The following is a 22973-nucleotide window of genomic DNA, read 5'->3' on the forward strand; positions in this document are numbered from 1 at the left end:
TACAGAATAATATGCGGATGTAGTCGTAAGTGATTGTGTTTAGTAGTGTAAATAAATTAGTTGACTATTTTCCAATGTTTTAATTAAAACCTAACAAACTGAAAACACGCTACAGTCTTGAATAAAATACAAAATGAATTTAAATGCCTGGAAAACCTGAAATAATATTTCAAATGCTTGAAATAATATCTTATGTCAAGTGCTTGACAGACCAAGAATCAAAAATATTTTCGGGAAAGTATAAAAATCACTTAGAAATGCCTGGAATAAAAATTTTAAAAATGTCAAACGCATAAAAGGTATAAGAAATTATACTTTAAGAGCCTGGAAAATATACAAAAGAATAACAAATTTTTGGAATTAAATAAAAAATTATAATAAAAGAAATATTCAAAAATTGGTGAAATATACAAAAAAATTGCAACTCTTGAAAAATAGACAAAATGACAAGAAATTAAAATTTTTTATTAGATTCCTTCAAAATAATTCAAAAGCCTGAAATAAAATTGAAAATGATTGTATATGCCTGAAAAATATAAAATAATAATTCAACTACCTAAAATCGGATGAAAAAATTACATCATGGACCTGAAAAACTTCACTGAATGAAATAAAAAAATAAAGTGCCTGAAAGATAAAAAAAATCTAAAAACCTGAAGTAAAATAATTTTATATGTCTGAAAAATCTAAGTCAAAGGAATTAAATGAAAAGAGGACGTTATGTACCTAAAAAACAATTTTTTAAAATCCGAAAAAATATGGAAAACATTTTAAATCACTGGAAAACTTCAAATAGTTGGAAAAGGTCAAATATTATATTTCAGACCCTGGAGGTCAAATACAATGGCATTACTTGCATGGAATTAGGTAAAAAATCTTGTCAAATTCTGAAAAAAAAAATTATTTCAAAAGCTTGGAATAGTATTAGAAAAATGTCAAATGCCTGGAAGTCATAAATGATTTAATTTAAAAAATATGAAGAAAAAAGGCAAAATGAACTCATATATAGGAAAACCTGAAATAATATTTGAAATATCCGAAATAAAATAAAAAATAATGCTAAGTACCTGAAAGGTATAAAAAAATATATCCAAAATTCGGAAAAGTGTGGAAAATATGTGACATCAACAAAAGATATGCATATTGATATAACATGTGTGGTATAACGTTTTTTTTGAAAATGCATTTTATTGTCTGCATTAGACTTAATAAACACAGAAAACTCTTTGTATAAACTCTGAATTCTTTAAACAAACATTTAAAGAAAAGAAAAATATGCAAAAATGAGATTGGAAGACATGCATGATGGTATAAAATACCTGAAATAAATTAAAAAAAAAGTCAAATGACTGGAAGGCATGAATAGAACTCGATTAATTCTATAAATTAAGCTCGAAGGACATTTGAATAATATGCAAAATGAATTCAAAAAATACAAAAATATCTCTAAATTCTGCGAACGCATAAAAATCACTTGAATAAAAATTGAAAAAAAAAAACACTGCCTGGAAAACAAAAAATAATTAGACTTAAAAAGCCTGAAAAATAGACAAAAACAAAAAAGATTTAAAAGCCTTAAATAAAGCGCTAAATAATATTGTCTATGGTTGAAAAAGCTAAGATAATAATTCAACTGTCTGGAGCTGAACTATTATTAATTAGTTAAAAAATGACAAATTAATTTAAAAGAATTTCCAAAATCTAGAGAAGTATGAAAAGCTAATTAAGATCGCTAAAAAAGACACACAATACTCATACTAATATGAAATACCTGGAATTAAATAAAAAAATATAAATCAAGAGAGAAATCCTTAAAGAAGAAATTATTCCAAAAGCCTGGAATCAAATACATATTTTAAAATGACTTGATATGTCCGGAAAAGTAAAAAAACAATGTCAAACTATAAAAAATAAACAGTAGCTTGGGAAATTTTGAAAATCTTTGAATTGAAATAAAATGCCTGGAAACCATGGTATATGCCCGGAAATCCTAAAACAACATTTCAAATGCCCGAAATTAAATTTGAAAAAAGGTTAAAGGCCTGAAAGACAAATAACTGTGCTTCAAAAGCCTCGAAAATAGATAAGATGACATGTAATCACTGAAATTAAATGAAAAATTATACTAAAAACTTAAAAGATTAAAAAAATTCTTTAAAGTCTGGAAAAATATAAAAAACATTAAAATTCTTGAGCGTGCAAATAATATATCGTGAAACGCCTGGACTATATAAAAAATTACTTCAGAAGCCTTAAAAATAAGAATATAAAATGTCATGCAGAAAATGCCTGAAATAAGTGATATAATGTCAAATCTCTGGAATATATAGATAAAAACCTCACAAGTCTTAATGTAAATGTCGTAAGAACCATGCACAAGTGCCTGAAATTACATAAATAACTCTGAAATGCACGAAAAAAAAATTGTATCACTGATTTATATGAATGGTTATTTCAAATGCCTGAAATAGAATAGAGAAACATTAGACTACTTTTAGTCTTTGTTACTTCTTGATCTTCGATCAAGATCAAATACATTAAATTTAGTATTAATAATTCAAATAAAAACCTTCACGTATCCTTTCCAAGATCAACTGTTACCCACCAGCCGAATAAAAATATCCATAACAAATTCTAATCCGACTAAGTACCGGCATTAACTCGGACAAGACTCATTATTTTCCCGATGGTAAATAATATGAACCTCGCGTCAACTTGTGGGATTATCATGTTATACCATTTAATCTGCGACAGGCTATAAACTAAGGTATTAACAAACATAAACAAGTCTTCTGCCAGCGGGTGGATCATTCAGATGGCCCATAATCGATGGTCGTCATGCCCAATTGATGAAAAATATAGCCCCGGTTTTCGTAAAGAGACCTAGAACCGTACAAAAGATCGGTATTTGTAGCGGTTTATGGGGTTTTGGACCTTTTAAAAGATCTCTATTTGAGCATGAAACCCTTTTGTATGGGTGGGGTACAAAAGGTTTATGTAGTTTATTTTTAAAAAGTGGTGTGAACTGTTGAAGTGTAACAGATGGTACCTAGAACTGTAAAAGGTTTTTTAAAAAATATACAGTCACGAGAAATTGATCAATTCAAAGCATTTTTAGTTAAACGAAATTTTGATTTCTTGTTTCTCTCTGAATATTAGCTATGAAGTTAATGCCTTTAAACTAGAACAATATAAAGTTGCATAGCATTGGAGAAGATACCATGATATTAATTAAGGAAAATTTGAATTTTATCTTTTTAGACAATCTTAATGTTTTCAATATTTGAAAAACGTATAAAGTTGTAACATATAGAACTGCATTCTACTGGGATGTGTAAGGTTTTCTGATAACCTTAAGGAAAAATTTAATTTTATCTTTTTAGACAATCTTAATGTTTTCAATATTTGAAAAACGTATAAAGTTGTAACATATAGAACTGCATTCTACTGAGATGTGTAAGGTTTTCTGATAACCTTAAGAGTTGCATATTTTGGTATTTTCTACAGTAAAATGGCCTACGCTATCTTAAGGTGGGGTGTTTCATCACATTCGATTCACGTTTTTGGTCTATAGTGAAGAGCTATGAGATTCATGTTCAGTTTAACAGTGAAGTATATTAACTTTCCCTTATGCATATATTTTCGAACATATGTTAAAAAAAATAACAGAGTAAATACAAGACTTATGACATACATAATCACTAGGGGAAGGTTCAATCTAGTTGCACTTTCTAGCAGACTAGAGAGGTGACAGTGTAGGCCTGATTTGCTGGGTGTCACACTCTTTTTTGAATCAATTACCTTCACTGGTTAAAGAACTTTTTCCTAACTAATTCAAAAAAAGAGCATAATCATGCTTAATTAAAAAGGCATCTAATAATACCTTAGAGTTTTTTGAACTTAAAGAGTCATGGTCATATAGTTTTTTAGTATCAATTTTTTAATGTTTGTAATATATTTTTGTATTTTGATAAATGGCTCATCAGCAGATTGATGAACCAAATGACGAATACTGAATTAAATTAAACTGACTGATTGCAATGAAGAAATTAAATCAAATATGAGGAAAAGTGATAGACGTACTAGAAAATTTTTAGATATATATTCCATTTTTAGATATAAAAAATGATACCCTGGAGCATTAAATGACTGAACTAAAATGAAAATGACGTAAAAAAAAGCCTGAAAGACATAATTTATTTATTTTAAGGTCTGTAAGTCAAGTTCTTGGAAAATTTAGAAAATCCTGGAAGACTTGGACGCTTTTTGAAAACCAATACTAAAATAAGACAAATGTGTGAAATGATATTAAAAAAAGACGCCAATTGTTTAGATTAAAAGGTAAATTGACTTTGACTTATTTGAAAAGTATTTAAAATCCCTGGAAGACAGACAGAAAGACAAAATATCTGAAATAAAATTACACGAAGTGATAAATGCCTAAAAGACATGAGAAAATACCTAAAAGGTATAAAACTAATTCGAAAATACCAAATTACGTCAAATCCCTGAAAGACGTACAAAATAAAATAAAAAATAACTTCAACTACTTACTTAAAAGATAAAAAATTAATGCCTGAGAAACATGGGAAATAATTGGAAAACCTGGAAGATAGTAAGATTGTCTGAGGGGTAAAAATATAAAACCATAATTAATAATTTGGATTTGAGAATGAACAGAGAGTGACTTTGAAAAAAAAAGTCAATTTTTGGATTTTTTTTACTTTGGGCTCAAATACCATCAAATATAGTGATGAAATTACATAAAAAGTAGTAGAAAATTAGAATCATATGAAGATCACAAAAACTGATACTTCACTACCAAAACAAACCCCGTTCTATTTGAATTTTTATTTAAGTGGACCATTTCTCAACGTTTCATTATTTTCAATGTATTTCCTAATATTTACAATAAACAATAACTATAGGGTGTCACAAATGCAAAAAGATTCAATTGCCTGGAAGAAATATTTTTGATTATTTTGAAATTATTTTTAAAATACACATAGTTTGAAACAAGGTGCCAGTCATCAATTCATTAAATCCAATTCATATCCAATAAGTAATCAACCTTTTGGCTTTTTTGATTGATATGACTCATTTTTATAATTTTTCTAAAGAGCCCACCATGTTGTTATGTTGAAATAAATAGTTTTTAAATCGTTTATGAAATACCAAGAAAAGACTCGGCTTAGAAATTCGAATAAAGCGATAAGGCGGGTGTGACGTCACTTGTTAGTTAACCATATTCTTGACATGCAGTTGGTGAAACTAAAAAATGTTTGATCCTCCTAGTCCTTTAGCGATGATTATGTCATACCAAACGAAACAAACATTAATCTGAAAAATAAGTAAAATGCCTAGAAAACCACCTGGAATTGAAAAAAATTATATTATATGCCTGAACAGGCATAAAAAGAGAGTATCAAAAGCCTGGAACAAAATTAAAAAGCTCTTTTAAATATATGTAAAAAAAATATGTAAAATGCCTGGAATTAAATGCAAAAGTCTAAGGGTTGGTGCGTATGAAGACACAGGAAGTTGATAAATGGCTCATAGTTCATTAACCAAATGACTTATTATGATTTAAATTGAAATGAAAAAATAAGAAATATATTCAAGCAGTACTATAAGTTCACGATGAGGAAAAGTCGTTGACATATGAGAAAAATTAAATTTTTCCATCTTTGGATATGGCAAAATAAATGATGCCTTGTAAATATAAAAAATGACTGAAATAAAATGAAGACGACTTAAAAAGTCTGAAAGACATGATTAATTCCTTCTAATATCTAAAAGCTAGATGCCTGGCAAATGTAGCAAATCCTGGAAAACTTTAAAAATTTATCGAATATCGTACTTGAAGTAATCAAGATGTACAAGATGATATTGGATGATAAAAATAAAACAAATGCGTGAAATTAAATGAAAAAAGATGCCAAATGCCTGGAATAAAAGGAAAATTAATTTTGTTTCAAAAATCCCGATAAGTATATGAAAAATATTTAAAATCCCTGGCAGAAACACAAAATGACCCGAAAAACTGAAATAAAATCTTAAAAAATAAAAATACCTGAAAGACTTAAAATAAAATGGAATCCTGGAAAAAATATTAGCCAAAATCCAAGAAAAATATTAAAATCTCTGATAAAGTGAAAACGAAGTAATAAATGCCTGAAAGATATAAGAAATCATGACCAGGGAAATGTAGAAAATTCTGAAAACTATATACATCAGATATCAAGAAAAAAAACAAAAATATGTATCCAAAATTCAAGAAAGTATAAAAAATATTTAGAATCCCACGAAAAAAAAAACAAAATTACACAAAAAAAAAATGTGCTTTTAGCCAGGAATGTCTATAATTATACACGAACCACATCATTTTATTCCTATCTTCTTCTAATTTTCAGATTAAGATAGGGACATATAAATGAGAATTCGATTTTTACATCCTTTTCTATATGATCGTGTTATTTTCTAAATAGGGTTTGGATAGACTCGAAATAGTGCTTTTCTCCCGAAATGTGTTTAATTATACCCAAAAAACGTCATTTTATTCCTATCCTCTTCTGATTTTCAGATTGAGATAGGGATATCTAAATGAGAATTCGATTTTTCCAACTTTTTCTATATCATCGATTCATTTTCTAAATAGTGTTTGTATCGGCACAAAATATCTGGAATAAAATTTAAAAAAACATATAAATGACAGAAAAACGCAAAAATAAATTACAAAAATGAAATCCTGGAAAAATGATTATCCAAGATAAAAGAAAATTCACAATATCTGAAAAAAAAAAAAATACGTGTGTGAAAGATAACAAATGATAATAATGAAACACGTAGACAATGTTGAAAAATAAATAAAATGCCTACAAGTTATGCCTTTCCAAGGGTTCCAAAGATCTGAATAAGATAAATAGCTCTTTTAAATGTGTGATAAAAATAATCAGAAGTGCCTGAAATTATATTCAAAATTATCTCAAACGCCTAAAAGATATAAAAATCACTTCAAACCCCTAATAATCGTACGAAATATTCGGAAAACTTAGAAATAGAAAAATTATAAGAGGCGTAAAAATAATTAAACTTTGGACTTGAGAATAAAACGAGGAAAACAAGGAGAATTAAAAAAAAAACAATTTTTTTGAAAATACTTGCCTTAGTCTTAAATATCATCAAATATAGTGATGAAATTGCATTAAAAGTAATAGAAGAATAAAATCAGCATTACATGAAAAACTTGGTCCATTACTTCTTTTCATATTTGAATTTTATTAAGATAAATGGACCATTACTTAAAGCTTCATTATTTTCAATGTATTTGCTAATATTTATATTAAAGTTTGCCTACTTTATCGAAAAATATTGATACAATGGCAACTATAGGGTATCACAAATACAAAGTGTCCGATTGCCGGGAAGAAATTTTTTTTATTATTTATTTCGAAATTATTATTAAAATACAAACAGTTTGTAATAGATTACACTAATAAGGTGGCAGTAATCAATTTCAAACCCAAACCAAATCAGCAATCAACCTTTTGGCTCTCTATGACTAATATGATTTACTTCTTATTTTTTTGGCTTAGAGTGTGTAAAGTGTTCAGCATGTTCTAATATTGAAATAAATCGAAACATTCCATTCTTTCTCCAAGAGGCCACAAAAAAAGTCCAAGTCAGGGTCTCATTTAACATATGTATTTATAATTTCTTAAAAAGCTACACGTGTTTCAGTCCTATTGGAGCATCATCAGGCACCTACGCAGATCACATTACAACCAACAACTTTTAGTAGCTTTTTCAGAAATTATATATAGATATCTTTAATGAGACCCTGACTTGGAGTTTTTTTAATTTTGTTTTGAAATAAATCGTTTATTTTGATCAAAGAGATCTCCCCATTAAATAGGTAGATCAAACGTCAAGAAAAGTATCAGTTTAGGAGTTCGAATAAAGAATTAAGGGGTGTGTTAAACATTGATCCTCTTAGTCCCTTTGTGATGATTGTTTAAAAACCAGAAAACAAACTTGCACCTTCTATCTACGCCCCTATTTTATTAACTAATTTTCCCATTAATGACCCGAAAATTTATTAAATACACCCAAAGACATTCACACGAATCACACACACACACGTACACCGGACCGGACCGTAAATTAACAGCGTGTATTAATTAATTATCGCGCATATTTTCGATTTATTAACACGGAGGCGTGGGCGAATTTACCTTTTGCAGCTACCATTATTTATTGCCGGCAAAGTAATAAATCTGTATCTTCATTAATTAAAATTTTTCATTTAATACGTACGTATATACGTGCCTGCACGGTTATCCGATGGTGAGCCATTACGCGCCTTACAGTGGTTCGGAACTTTTTGTTTTTTTTTATATTTATTATTTTTTTATTTACTATGTATAAGGTACAAGCAGGATTTTCCTGAAGTAGTGCAATAAAATAAAAGTAATACATAATAGTTGACCTGAGTTTTGAAAATTCAGGATATTTCTTGACTGTTATGCTACCCTAAAAATATTGATTTGCTATTAAATAGCCCGAAATTTTCGATATTTCCAAAGTGGTAGGAATTGAAAAACTAAAATTCAGGTCATTTTTAGACAAGTAACATTGATTTAGCCGTAGCCGCCCAAAATCCAAATTCATTAATTTATTCTTAAAAGTTTAAAATTTTTTAGATTGCTACCAAGATTAAATTTGCTCCGAAACCCTTTAATTCGAGATACATTATTTCTAAATTGACATTATTGATTTAATCTTGAAACCCTTAAAATCAAAGTGTTTCTGATTTAACGCTTAGAAATTAATTAACTGAAACTCAGAATATTTCTAGAATGACTGTAGGGTCTTATATTATGTTATTCATGATACAATCTCCTGGACTGAACATTAGGGTCTTAAAATTAAAAATTTCATAACCCAAACTAACGATGTTCAATAAAACGGTTATCAAAGAAGGAAGAAACGTTATCAAAACCAAAACATCTCCGTAATTTGTATTCATAATTTTCCGGCTATGAATTTAAAAATTTCGTGATAAAATGGGTTGATAACGCCATATTAACAGTAATAACACTTAAGAGAAACTTAATCTACGTAATCGTAAAAATGTCATCGCGCGCATATATTAGACGGTCTTAGATTTATTTATGGTAGATTATAGTACACAGGTAGCACAAGGGATTCCGTTTAATATAGAAATTTAGATAAGGATACGATACGGTATGACGAGGCAGCAGAGGTTGAAACCAGTCGATATTTGCATATAAATAAGGTCTGTCGAGAGTCTTGTATGTATTCGGTTGATATTAAAAAAAATAATACAGATAAGGATCAGTACACCGGTAATTCACAATGTAACAGTGATATTTTCGGGTCTTTAGGAAGACAAATTTATGCAAAATACTGTTTAACATCAGCTGGATTTCGAGGAGAAAAGCGCATTATGTCAGCTCGTTTTTGGAGATATCATATGCTGTTTTGTCAGTTAGTTCTTTTATTATCTTGAATTTAAGAACGTTTAAGATATTTCCTGCTTTATTAACTTTATGTTGATTTAATTAATATTGATAGTGGTTTGCGAACTTGCAAATGATTTTTTTAACCACTTACTTATTTAAATTAGTAAATTGGTAATTTTGGTAGTAAATGATTTTATTTATATTGATTTTCTACTTTATTCCTGTTACACTTTTTCTATAAAAATTCACTTGCCCGGAAATATCTTTTTTTCAGTTTCCAAGTTGTGGACTGTTTTCACAAAATTAAAACAAATATCTGACTTACAACTCCTTGGAATTTATTAAAGATAATTTTTTTCTTACATCAATTGCTTAAAAGTAATAAATATTTAGTTTTCCAATTTCTTCATAGTCGTTGATTTAATACTTTTCAAAAATGCCGAAAACCAATTTGATCTGCCCAAAAAAATTAAATAATCATAATAATAATAATCATAATACTGAATTAAAGAAAGTACAATAAATACCTATTAAATTACAATTTAAAATGAACTGAGTACTATGAACAGCTTCAGAGTAAATTTTTTTAATTTTTCTATGTTGTTTAATTTATCAGAAAAATCCAGAATATTCTCTTGGAATTATTTCCAGAGTGGTTGACCTAATTTTTTCCAAAAATTGACAAAAAAATCCAAAAACGGATTTTAACTTGCCAGAATTAATTAAAATATTCATTATCCAAAAACTTTAAAATAAAATACATTTGCCTGGAATTAATTACCTAAAGGTATCAAATTTTGTCGAAGATAGTTAATAAAACAAATAAATTTATAAAAAAATTCAAGAGAACTCTTTTCAATCTCTCCCTAGAATTTTCCTAGAGTTTTTGAATAAATTTTTTCAAAAATCTAGAAAACCAATTTTATGTGTCCAAAGAAATACAAAAATATTAACTAGAACTGCTTGGAAATACTACAAAATTTCATTTTTTTCATTTCATTGATGTTGTGTTCAAATGATTCCATAAATTAAAACCAAATATAAAAATCGAGTACAACTGCTTGACAGTAACAAAAATTTAATTAAAAAAATCGATTATTATTTTTATAAAAGAAATCGTACTTAACGATCTATAGAATTTAATTCAAACAATTTGTGGCATGAACGTAATTTTTTATTTTTTCCAGAAAATTAAAATTTTCAGAAAAATCTTTTTGAACTCCCTGGAATTTTTCCAGAACAGTTGACTTTTCCTAAAAATTAACAAAAAGTCCATAAAAGCATAATGAATGTATGAATTCACCTGGAATTTTTTTCTAAAATTAAAATTAAAAACCACATAACCGATTTCAACTGCCTAGAATTTATTAAAAATTTAGTTAATTTATTTAAGTCGTCGATGTTGATATCCAATGTTTTCAAAAACCTTAAAAAAATTAACTGCAACTGCCTAGAATTAATTAGAAATTAAATTTTGTCGAAGCTATTTTGAACTTTCCTTAAAAAATAAATCCTTTTTTTTTAAATTTTCAAAATTCAGAAACCGATTTTATCTGCCCAAAAAAAGTCAAAAATTAAACGTTAAAATTAAACTACAGCTGCTTGGAAATACTAAAAAAAATCGAGTATACTGCCTGAAATTAAGAAGGAATTTAACTTTTTTCATGCTTATTAAAAATTAAAAAAAAACTCTCTTCAACTGCCCGGTCAAAGACAGTTAATTTATATAAAAAAATTAATTACAACTGGCTGGAAATATTAAAAAAAAAAATTCCTACCGTGGATAGCATTGTTTATTTCTTATAGAAAAAAGAAAGTCCAGAAAAACCTTTTGGAAAACTTCCAGGAATTTTTCGAGTGTGGTTAATTTAAAATATTTGAAAAAATTGACAAAAGTACAAAACAACAAATATCGAGCCTGGAATTAAGAAATTTTTTTAAGTAGTTAAATCCAAATGAAAAATTACCTTCAACCGGCTGAAAGTAACAATGCTGTAACTTATCCAAAAAAAAAAGATTACAAATATTTAAGCATCTTTAGCATTTAATTGAAACCTAATTGATCTTTTAAAGAGTTTGTGCCATAGACATCATTTTCTATTTTTTTCAAAAAATTCAAAGAAAACTTCTTGAACTGTTAGGAATTTTTATAAAGTGCTTGACTTACATTGTTTTATAAATTGATAAAAATCCAAAAAAAAAAACAATTTCCACCGCCAGGAATTAATTAAGAATGTCATTATTAAGGATTTGTTTGAGAAAGTGTTCCAAAAAATCCAACTACTTTGCACCTAAAACACTATTTTTGGAACACTTACATTCTTTGTGCAATAAAAATATAGTTTCTCCCCATTGGTGGATGTTTTTTTTTAAGTTTTTCTAAATTAAGTGGTTGCTTTCAAATCAAAAAAATTCCCTTCAACTTACTGCAAGTAAACCACACGGATTTTTCTCGTTATTTTTCAGATCGTCAATTTTATTATTCAATATTTCCAAAAAATTAATTACAACTAATCGGAATTAATGAGAAATTAAACGTTGTCCAAGCTGTTAGGGTAATTTTTCCAAAAATTCTGAAGCACTGCCTTTAACCTCCCCATAAATATTTTCCTTGAGTTCTTGACGGTTTTCCAGAAATAAACAAGAAAGTCGACTACTACTGCATTAATAAAATATAGAATGTTTGAACAAAATGCCTTTGACTTTTATCCATTTAATTTATCCAAAAGCTCTTAAATCAACCACTACAACTGCCTGGAATTAATAAAACAACATTCATTCCCAAAAAAAAAATAAATTTACTTCTTTGAATTATCACTTTTATCGCTTTTACTCTTTTGACTGGATTTCGATGCCATCGAGCACCTTTCCGGCTCTTTTAACAGGCTTCTCCTTTGCAAGTTCTTCGTGGCATCTTCGTTTAATTTCCTTGCAGTTTGGAAACTCATCTTGCTATGGATTTCCACTGAGGGGTCGTAGGGATTATTTTTGTTTCCTTCTTTTATTCCAGATTTTGCTGAGTTTGTTTCATATTGTTGTTGTTGTTGTTGTTGCTGCTGTTGTTGTTGTTGATCTGTTAAACGGTTATTGGAGGTAAGGTGATTCTGATCGCCACCTGAAAATAAAAGTTCACAATAACGTTAATAATACAAGATAGGATGGAATTTTCGTGGTATACAGTGACCGCCTACAGTTCCGCATAAATTCGATAAAAATTAGAGACATGATTTTTTTGAGAAAACTCGGACCCGTCGATTTTTATTTTAAGTTGCGCATTATTTCACATAAATTTTTGTATATAGGGTGGCACAAAAAACAATGATATGACGTCATCGGTCATTTTTTTAAGCGGAATGCTATATTTTTTATTGCATTTGTGAAATATAGGTGAAATTCCAAGCAAGTTTCGTATAACACACCTTATCTCAAAACTCAACTGTTTCCCAAATATTTACGTTTAAATAACAAGAAAACAAATAAGTACGTCTATTTACAAATTAAGGTAAAATCGAGGATAAAAATAATGTTACAAACACTGCCAATTGTTTCTATTTCCATGGTTGCACTTGTAAAGAATCTCCATTTTCGAATGTCACTGTCAGTTCGAAAATTAATAGTTTTTATCAGAATAAATTATGGCTAATTTAATGGAACCCCAACGAATTTAAATTTTGATGATGCTAGGGTACGAGGATCGAGTGCGCACGCAAAAAGAAGTAAGTGAACTGTTTAATGCCAAATACCCAAACCATCCTATTTCTCAGTCAACAGTTAGTAGAATAGAGCACAAATTCATAATTTTAGGTCATGTTAGGGATTGCCAAGATCAGGTCGTCCAAAAAGTTCTGAAGAAACAAAATTAAACGTTCTGCTCTCCGTCGAAGAAAATCCAAACAATGCAACTTCGCAAATTTCAGTTGATAATAAAGTAATTTAAATAATCTTAAAAGCAAATGAATACCACCCTCATAAAATTAGACTAATACACGAATTAAATAAGGACGATCCTGATCGAAGAAACCAATTTTGCGAGCAAATGATAAACATTTGCAATAACAACCGCCACTTTGTGTTACGAGTTTTGTTTTCGGATGAAGCAACTTTTTGTTTAAACTGTGTCGCATATCGGTAAAATTGTCGGTACTGGTCAGTGTCAAATCCAGACTGGGCAACTGAGGCTCATACACCACAGTACCGTAAATCTATTAATGTTTGGGCTGGTATCGTGGAAAATAAAGTAATAGGGCCATACTTTTTCGAAGAAAACCTAACTGGACAACGCTATTTGAATTTTCTTTAAGAAGATCTTATCCCTGCTTTGGCTGCCCTATACCCAGACGAACAAGACCCTGCTGTCCCGACAGATAGATAATTTGTGGTTCCAGCAAGTTGGCGCACCGCCACATTTCTGTCTCTAATTTTTGTCGAATTTATGCGGAACTTTAGGCGGTCACTGTATATTGGATGAATAGATTAGTTTTCCCAATGAGGTGATTTAAGAAAAAATACTTCAATAATTTCAGGTACTTTTGAGTTGCATGTACCATATCAGTAATATATAACAAAAACAGTAAAAGGTCCAAAGCTGTTTCTTGGGGCACACCCTATTTGGCACAACACATTGAGCTCTATCAGAGAAGTAAAATAACACCTCTTTCAAACATTATTCTCGACACTCAAATTCTCTAATTTTGTAATCAATCAATCTGGAAAACCTTCTGGAAAAAATGTAGAATTACGTCGCTGAATAAAAAAACAACAGTTTTTTTTTTTTAAATTTCGTTCAGACAGTGCAGGCCAGTTATTTGAAAAATCTTTTGGAAAAAACGGGAAATCAACTTGGAAAAATTCAATTTTTACACCAAAATTTATAATTTTTTTAGTTTTGAATAATTTATAAATCTGGATTTGTTTTTATGTCATAATCGTGTAAAAAAGTTTTCTTTCATGTCTAGGTAGTAAAAGTCGCTTTTTCGGAAAAATTAAAAATGTGGTGGCTTAGAACATGTTAATTACGACCTGGAAAAACATTCTTTATTAATTTTGGCAAAAAGATTCAAAAAATTCACGTGAACATTTTTTTAAAGGTGTTTTTTTAAATTTAATTCCTGTTGAATTTTTTTGAAAAAATTGGTTTTTCTATTAAATCCAAGCACTAAAAGTAATTTTTTTTAGAAAAAAAAATTAATTTAGAATCTTGAGACCAAAATTTCAGAATATCCAGAACACAGGATTTTTTTCTTTAATTTTGGAAATAATATCCAGGTAGTAAAAGCCAGTTTTTCAAGGAATTTTTTTGAAACATTAAAAATGACGTGACTTGGAAAAAAATTGTTATCGAACAATCTGATTATAATATTGATAAATCTCGCAAATTATTGTAAACGAAAATCTCGTCAACGGTTTCTAAAAACCCATTTTTTTTTAAACTTGCACTCACAAATTATGAAAACTTATGGAAAAACAATAATTACCTCACCCAATTTCAAAAAAAATCACTTTTGAAACTTGAAACCATCAAAATTTCAAATTTAGTTTTTTTTTAGTTATGGAAGAATAATACAAGAAGACCACTTTTTGGGAAAAATTAAAAATGACTTGGAAAAAAAATGCAATAATGACCTGACTTCATTAATTTCAGGCAATCCAGACAATTGTTTATTTAAAAAAAATAATAATTTTGCAAGACGAGAAAATCACGTCAAAGATTTCAAAACAATTGTGAAACCCAATTTTTTTTTATTAATTCTAAGCAGCACAAGTCGGTTTTTTGGAAAACCGTTTGGCAAAAACAGACATTGACCATATCAATTTAAAAAAATTGTGCTTTTTGAAACTAAATGTCCAAATTTATTAATTTCAAAATATTCCAAACAAAAATTCAATTATCATCTTGTAGAAAATAATAATTTCTTATTATTTCTAGGTAGTAAAGGTCAGTTTTGTGGGAAAATTTTTGTAAATTGAGCGATCCCCAGGCAAAAAAATCTTCAATAATTTCAGATAATTCAAAACCAAATAAATTTTACAAAAAATTAAAGAAAATCTCGTCAACGCCTTAAAAAAATATTTTTTTTAATTATAACATTAATTTGTTAGAGAATTTTAGGGAAAAATATAAAAGTACGTCACTAAATTGGAAGAAATAGTTTGATTATGTCCAGATAGTAAAAGTTACTTATCTTGGAAACCTTTTGGAAAAAACAAGAAATGATCTCAATAACTTGAAGAAAAAATGTTTGATTACTTGATACCAAAATATTCATAATTCTAGATCAGGTAATCGAAAAAATTCTATATTTAAAAAAATTAATAATTTTGCAAAAAGTTTGAGAAAAACAAATATTTATAAAAAATTGTGAAATCCAATTTTTTGAAAAACCTTTTCGAAGAAATTTCCTTTCAGGTCCTTGGAAAATCCTTTGACAATGACCATATCAATTTGGAAAAATTTAATCGTGAATTTTGAAACCAAAATTTTAAAATTTATTAATTTCAAAATATCCGTAAACCTAGAATTTTTTAATTTATTTAATTAAATTCTGGGATAAAAAATTTAGTTTGTTTATTATGTTTAGGTAGTAAAAGACACTTTTTTGGGAACATTTTTGAAAAAATTGGAAATTACATGATTAAAAAGAACTGTTTTTTTAATCTGGCATAAAGTTTTTCGTTTCATTCAGATAATTTAAAAAATTCTGAATTTCTTTGTTGAACTTTTTTAAAACATTAAAAATGAGGTAAAACTTAGAAAAAAATTTTTATTATGCCCTGGCATAAAAATCTTTCTTAATATCGGATAAACTAAATATAATATTGATAAAATTTGCAAAATATTAAAGAAAATCTTGTCAACGACTTAAAAAATCATTTTTTTAATTATAACGTTGAATTGTTATGGAATTTTATGCAAAAACATAAAATTACGTCACTAAATTGGAAAAAATAAATTATTACGTCCAGATAGTAAAAGTGAGTTATCTTGGAAACCTTTTGGAAAAAACAAGAAATGACTTCAACAACTTGGAATAAAATTCATATTTGGAACCTGAAACTAAAACTTTCCATATATATGTTTTTTTTTTAATTTTGAAAAAAAATTTCCAGGTAGTAAAAGGCACTTTTTTTGGGAAAAATTTACAATGATATGACTTGAAAAAAAAAATTAATATGACTTGTCATATAATTCTTTATTAAGTTATTCAGACAATCCAGAAAATATGAAATAAAAGAAAATACTTTTGCAAAAAATTAAAGAAAATCACGCAAAAAAGAAAAAAAATTGAAATTGTTTTCATTTCGAGAAACAACTTTCACAATCTTGTAAAAGAAATGGTGTATAAATTGTGAATTTAATCTAAAATACCTGTATTCGAGACTACTGAATACACTGATATTCTCCTAATATCCTCGTCTATTATACTATCAAAGGATCTACAAATATCCCTTTTATGAATCAACTTATTCATCTTTAACTCCTCAATGTAATAATCACAATTCTTCTTAAACATCTTAAATAATTCCTTCTTAGCATGCTCGCCTTTCGGTTTCATCATCCTAAAATTTGCGGCATTCACCGATTTAATATTGACCGACACCTTGGCATATCCGGGATGTTTCCTGATTTTGTGGAAAAATAGATTTTCGTATTTCCAGTAGATGCAGAGGGCGTTTTCCCAAGCACCCATATCGTATAATATGTTAAATTGTTTGTACATGTTTACTCCGGATTCATAGTAAAGTTTCGCGCTAATATCTTCGCTTATTTCGACCGTCCCGCATAGGTCCATAAGGGATTGAAGGCGCGCTTTGGGGCATAATTGTTTATGGAGTACCGCGGTCATGGTTTAATATAATTATTTTAAAAAAAATGAAAATTATGGGTTTTTGTGGTTAATGTTAACGTCAGGATTTGGTTTTTGTCGTTAAGGTTAATATTTAGCCTTGTTCAGATTTTTTTTATGTTTTAGTTTCTTTAATGTTTAAAATAATTTCTACTTCACGGGATTTTTTTTTGTTTCATATAGGGTTACAGTTTGATAGATTGCTACTACGTCAATGTCAATTTCTTTTGGTTAGTTGAAGTTAGTTTTCTCGAAAATGGCTGAAAAGATTCAAATTTTTAAACCCATTCTTCTAAAATTAAAAAATTTTAAATTCATGCAAAAAAAAATTAATTCTTAAGTAAGTTAAATAGATGGAGAGTAAGATAAATATTTGAATTATCTCCAGGCAGTTAAAAATGTTTTTTTGGAAAGTGCCTAACAAAAATTAAAAATACTTAAGCTATTTTTTTTTGAGGAAAAGAATAAAATTTCTGAAATTTGTGCAAAATTTGAAACAAAATAAGTTGCCTAAGTTAAGTAAAAAAATTAACATTCGTGTTTTATATTCATACCAATTTAAACATATTTGAAATAAACATAGTTAATTAATTAGGATTGAATGTTTTGACATAAAATGAAAGTCTTATGCTCAAAAAAAGCCGTAACAAGGTTATAATTTACTTTAATTGGATGTGAATTATTCTTTAATTGAATGAGAACTGAGTACATCAATTCAAAAAACAAATGACTACTCTAAATATTTTCTTGACTTAAAAAATTAAATAAAAGAAAAGTATTAAACGGTCAAAACCAGGTTTTTGGAAATTTGCTAAAAAATTAGAAGTAGGCAAAAATAGGAAAAGTCAAATATAAATATAAAAAAATCTTCATGCTTAATATCACACTCTCCATGTCAACGAGTTTGAGTTCTAAAAATACAACATTATTTAATTCTGCGTAAAATTCAAATTTTTTAACCAATCAATGCTTTATTGTCAAGAAATTGTTACAATTTGTAGACAAAGCTATAAAATAAAAAAGACGCAAAAATACAAACAAAACACAATTAAAGAAAAGAAAAACAAAACAAAATAAAAAAAAATAAATAAATAGAATAGAATATCTACAATATATACAGATTAATACAATTTAATAATTGTAAGTTGTCAAAAATATTATTATAAAATATGCAATGTAATGTATACAATGTCAAAAAAAAAGTTATAAAAAAATCCTAAAATAGCTACACAAAGCAGTATACCTAAACATGTACAGATAGTAAAAATACATAATCAGCTAGTGTGAAATTTTAAATCAATGATTACAAAAAAAAAATCGTTAACTATGTAAAAAGCTCTCTCCAGTAAGAATGCTGGATGCTGCAAAAAACGATGTGATGGATTTAATTTCCAATGGCAGATGATTGTGCATTTTTTTTGCATTATATAATATGTAACTTTTTACCAACTCTGAATGTAGGGAATAAACCATTCAAAAGGCGCTCCTCTGAATCCGTAATATTGCAACTTTTTTAATAAGATGTCATGATTAACACAATCAAAGGCTTTAGAAAAATCACAGAAAATTGTTGCTGTAGGGTGTTGGTTGTTTAAGCTAGAGTATACATTATTAAAAAGAGAAAACATAGCATCATTTGTGCATTTGCTATTTAAAAATCCAAATTGATGAGAAGTAAGTATTTTATATTTTAGCAAAAATGATAGAAGTCTTTTTTTAACCAATCATTCAATAATTTTTGAAAGTGTGAAAAGAAGAGTGATAGGGCGATAGTTGGAAGACTTATCTTTGTTCCTCCTTTATGTAGCGGAATTATTATCGCCAACTTAAGGCAGTTAGAAAAAACACCTTTTTAAAAAGACTGATTAATTAGAGTAATAAGATGACATAATATACATTCGGGCAGATTTGAAAACATTTTGAGAGTAAGTCCATCAATTCCAGAAGAGCCTTTGTTTTTGATTTCCCTAATTGAACTGCAAAGCTCTGGTAACACTACGGGCGCAAAGAAAAAACTGTGGAAATTCTCATTTGCAATGGGAAGATATGAAAGTGGATCATGGGAAGGAGTTATGGTACTCATTAAATTATTTGCCACATTTACAAAATAATCATTAAGGTTCTCAGAGGAAGTGGAGATAGTATTCGACAAAGAAGGCTTATTTCTCAAAGCATTAACAATCGACCATGTTTCCTTAGCCACATCTTTAGATTTAGCCAGTCTCCTGTTATAGTAAATATCCTTGGCGGCTTTTAAAGTTCTCTGATAAATCTTTTTGTAAAGTCTTACGTATTCATGAAAAAAAGCGCTGTCTGAAAATTTCTTAAGATAAGCGCATGTTCTTAGCAGATGTACGCAAGCCTTGGGTAGACCAGGAGTTATGTTGCTTCTTTTTAAAAGAGTCTCAAAGGAAAGGATTTGTGAGAAAGACTAGATAACGTTCTTACAAATCTAGAGAATTCTGAATCAACGTCGTCAGAGAGAATATTCCAGTCAGTTGATTGACAAAGGTGCCTAAAATATAAAAAAATTTTATCCGAGAAAATACGGCCTAATTTGCGTGGAACATTTTTACTTTTAGATTTAGTTATGGAAAACTTTGTTAACACTGCTTCATGGTCTGAGAAACCTGAGCTTAAGACAGTACAATCGACGAAATCTGGCTCAAAGGAAGATACGACATTGTACTAGAGCTGGTTTTAGTTATTCTGGTAGGTGATTTAATGGGCATGATTAAGCCAAAAGAGTCGAAAATGGACTGGAGAGATTCTTGAGCAGCACGCACACTGGAAAAATCAATGTTTAGGTCGCCACATAAAATGAATTTGCTTTTTAACGGCAGAGACTCAAGCCAGCTTAGTAATTTTTGGAAAAAAACATTTACATCAGCATCAGATGTTCTGTAAATACAAACAACGTAAAGATCAAAATTATTGCGTTGCTAGTAGATAATATCACAGTACCAAAAAACAAATTAAAAATTGTGTCAATTTTTGCAAGAAATAAATATATTTTCTTATAAGGTAAATCCAAATAATTTAAAATAAAAAAATATTAATTAATCCCAGGCAGTTGAAGAAAATGGCTGAAAAATTAACATTTTTAAAAAACGAACCCAACTGTTCCATTTTTCTTAAATCTAGAATACTGTTCAATTTTTGAAAATATTCAGTTACTTAGATCAAAATTAAAATTCATAATTATTTAGAAAAAAAAAAATTAAATGAAAAATTCCATCAATGGCTTCTCAGCCAGTCTTTTGCAAAAATTGTCAAAAAAATTTAACATCGTAAAAATTAAAAATAGAGTTACCGACTCGGATAAAAATTAAAATTATTAATTACTTAGAGGGTATTTTGCAAAATTTTGCAAAATTTATGAATTATCAAAAAAAAAATTAACATTGTGTCAATAACTAAGAAAAAAAATATTTTTTACTTGGAAAGTAAAATAAACATTTCAATTATGTCTCCAGACAGTTAAGGGCCAGTTTTTTTTTTAAAAAGGCCAAAAAAAAAAGTTTGAAAAACCAATGAAAAATTCCATATTCTCAAATTTTGTGTAAAATTACAAATTTTCCCAAAAAATAAAAATGTAAACTGCTTTAATAAACTTGGAAAAAAAAACGTTTTGACAAATTTTTTAAATTATATGTAGATTCAAAAATTTCATAAATTAGGTGTAAAATTCGAAATTTTCTCAATATATATAATAGAGAACTGGCTTATTTAACTTAAAAAAAATTGCTCAAAAAATAAAAATGACGTAAACGAATTAAAAAATAAAAGAAAAATTTTAATTATATCCAGGCATTTGAAGGAATGAACTCAAAAGTGCCATATAATTAAAATCAAAAATTAAAAAAAAAAAAAATATTTTTCATTATTTATAGATTAATCTAAACAACGCATTAATGTCTACAAAAAAAAAATAATTACCATCATTTTTGTTTGAAAAGTTAACGTTATAACGACTAAGACATTTCTTTACTAATTTCTGGCAAATCCAAAAAATTCTTAATTTCTGCAAAAGAAAAAGTAAGTTACGTGTAAGTTATTCGCAAGAAAGAACAGAAAATTTGGATTGACTTTTTTGAAAAACTTTGTGGAAACTTTTTGTTTTAATGGAATAGAAATGTTTAGTAAATCTAATTTTTTTAAAAGAAACTTTGTAAAAACTTCTATATAGAAAAAAATAACAAATAATAACACTTTAGATGTTAAAGAAAAATACGAGTTTGCCTTATTTCTAGTCAGTTTAAACAAATTAATGCTTAGCTAGATAGAGAAAAGCTATGTACAAGTAAATATTAATCAAACATTTCATGAAAAGAAAAAGAAATTAATTAACTTAAGAGGCGTTAAATGAACTTTCTTAATTAAGATGTAACACAGTAATTACCACCTGTGTTTAAAATGTCCGCTGCCCACACTGGCCTTATCTGCCTGCCCGGTAATTGAAGCGGTATGCAAATCGTACAGATTTTAATGTGTACGAATTTTTTCAGTATTTTTTCAACCAGAAAAAAAAGTAATGAGTTCTTAAAAGGTCGCCGTTTTAAAACGGCCACCGGATTAAGATAAGCTAAATTGGATAATTGGGTTCGGTCGGTTAAACGCAAAATGTATTTGCGATAAGTGCCAACGTAATTTTGAAAAAAGAAACTCATAAAAAGGATTCTGAAAATCAATTATGGAGTTCGTAAAATCTTTATTGTTTCCAGGCAGGTGAAACTAGTTGTATATAGTAAACATAAATAACATTCACTTTTTCAGAGAAAACTCAACTATTTATTATTTTCTTTCCAGAAAGTTCCGAAACTGGCTTCAGGAGATTTTTTGCCTGGAATTATTAAGCAATTAGTTTTTATCCTTTTAATTTTTTTATCAATAAGCTAATCTCAATTGCCCACAGCACTTTTTTTTATGTGGGTATTACATGTAACTACTGATTTTTTATAAAGTAAAAAGTTTGGCTTAAATCGCCAACTAAATATTCAATTTATCACTATATTTCCATACATCAGAGTAGCAAAGAGAACAAAGAAGCAAACATCACCCATTGGCATTATATCCACAAAAGGCAACCGTTACCCAAAAAACCAGTTTCTTTTAATCAAACCCAAATTAAAATCCCATAATGAATGCACGAATACCCAAATTAATAAGCCATCGCCATATAAAAAAAATAAAAATAAATAAAGCGAACAAATTATTTTCAACTAAAAGAAATAAATAATGTGGCTGGTATAGTAGTGGCGCGCGGATTAGACGACAACTAATATTTAAAGCTTATCTTAATTTGCTGCCAATGCGACTTTTATTTATTAAGGAGTCGGCCGGTAAACAAACTGTAAATGGACATTGAAGATTTATCCCGATACCACTACTTGGGGAGATAATAAATTTACGGAAAAGCGCTAAATAGATTTAAGCGCGAGGTGCCTTAATTGAAATTAATCGATTTGGAGGTGAACGGAGTTATTAACGAGGTATTTTTTTACATGCTTTACTTAAAACTTTATTACAGGCCTCAATATGTTATGAACTACCAGTTTTATCGTTTCCAGTTATGTGGTTGTCGACCTCTATCTTCAGAAGATTCTTCTTGGTTCCCTGCGGTTATTGGACACCCACTGTAGCA

At 28.2% G+C, this 22973-nt stretch overlaps 2 protein-coding genes across 5 annotated transcripts in view; one reads left to right on the top strand and one right to left on the bottom strand.

Moving 5' to 3' along the window:
* The window catches only part of LOC126743017 (protein Wnt-7b), a 95375-nt gene that overhangs the window by 41783 nt on the left and 30619 nt on the right, over positions 1–22973 (top strand). The gene's annotated exons all lie outside the window — the stretch shown is intronic.
* On the bottom strand, positions 12183–17428 carry LOC126743018 (STAM-binding protein-like). The gene is made up of 2 exons (XM_050449941.1): positions 16852–17428; positions 12183–12600 (listed from the first exon to the last, which is right to left on the bottom strand). The coding sequence occupies exons 1-2, from the start codon at positions 17327–17329 to the stop codon at positions 12284–12286; spliced, it is 795 nt and encodes a 264-aa protein (XP_050305898.1). The 5' UTR covers positions 17330–17428; the 3' UTR covers positions 12183–12283.

This window comes from Anthonomus grandis, chromosome 12 (assembly GCF_022605725.1).
Source record: "Anthonomus grandis grandis chromosome 12, icAntGran1.3, whole genome shotgun sequence".
Lineage (NCBI taxonomy): Eukaryota > Metazoa > Arthropoda > Insecta > Coleoptera > Curculionidae > Anthonomus > Anthonomus grandis.

Coding starts and splice junctions, on each gene's coding strand:
- LOC126743018 (XM_050449941.1), bottom strand. CDS start 17,329: ATGACCGCGGTACTCCATAAACAATTATGCCCCAAAGCGCGCCTTCAA. Junction 12,601..16,851: donor TTCAGTAGTCTCGAATACAG/GTATTTTAGATT, acceptor TTTTATTTTCAG/GTGGCGATCAGAATCACCTT.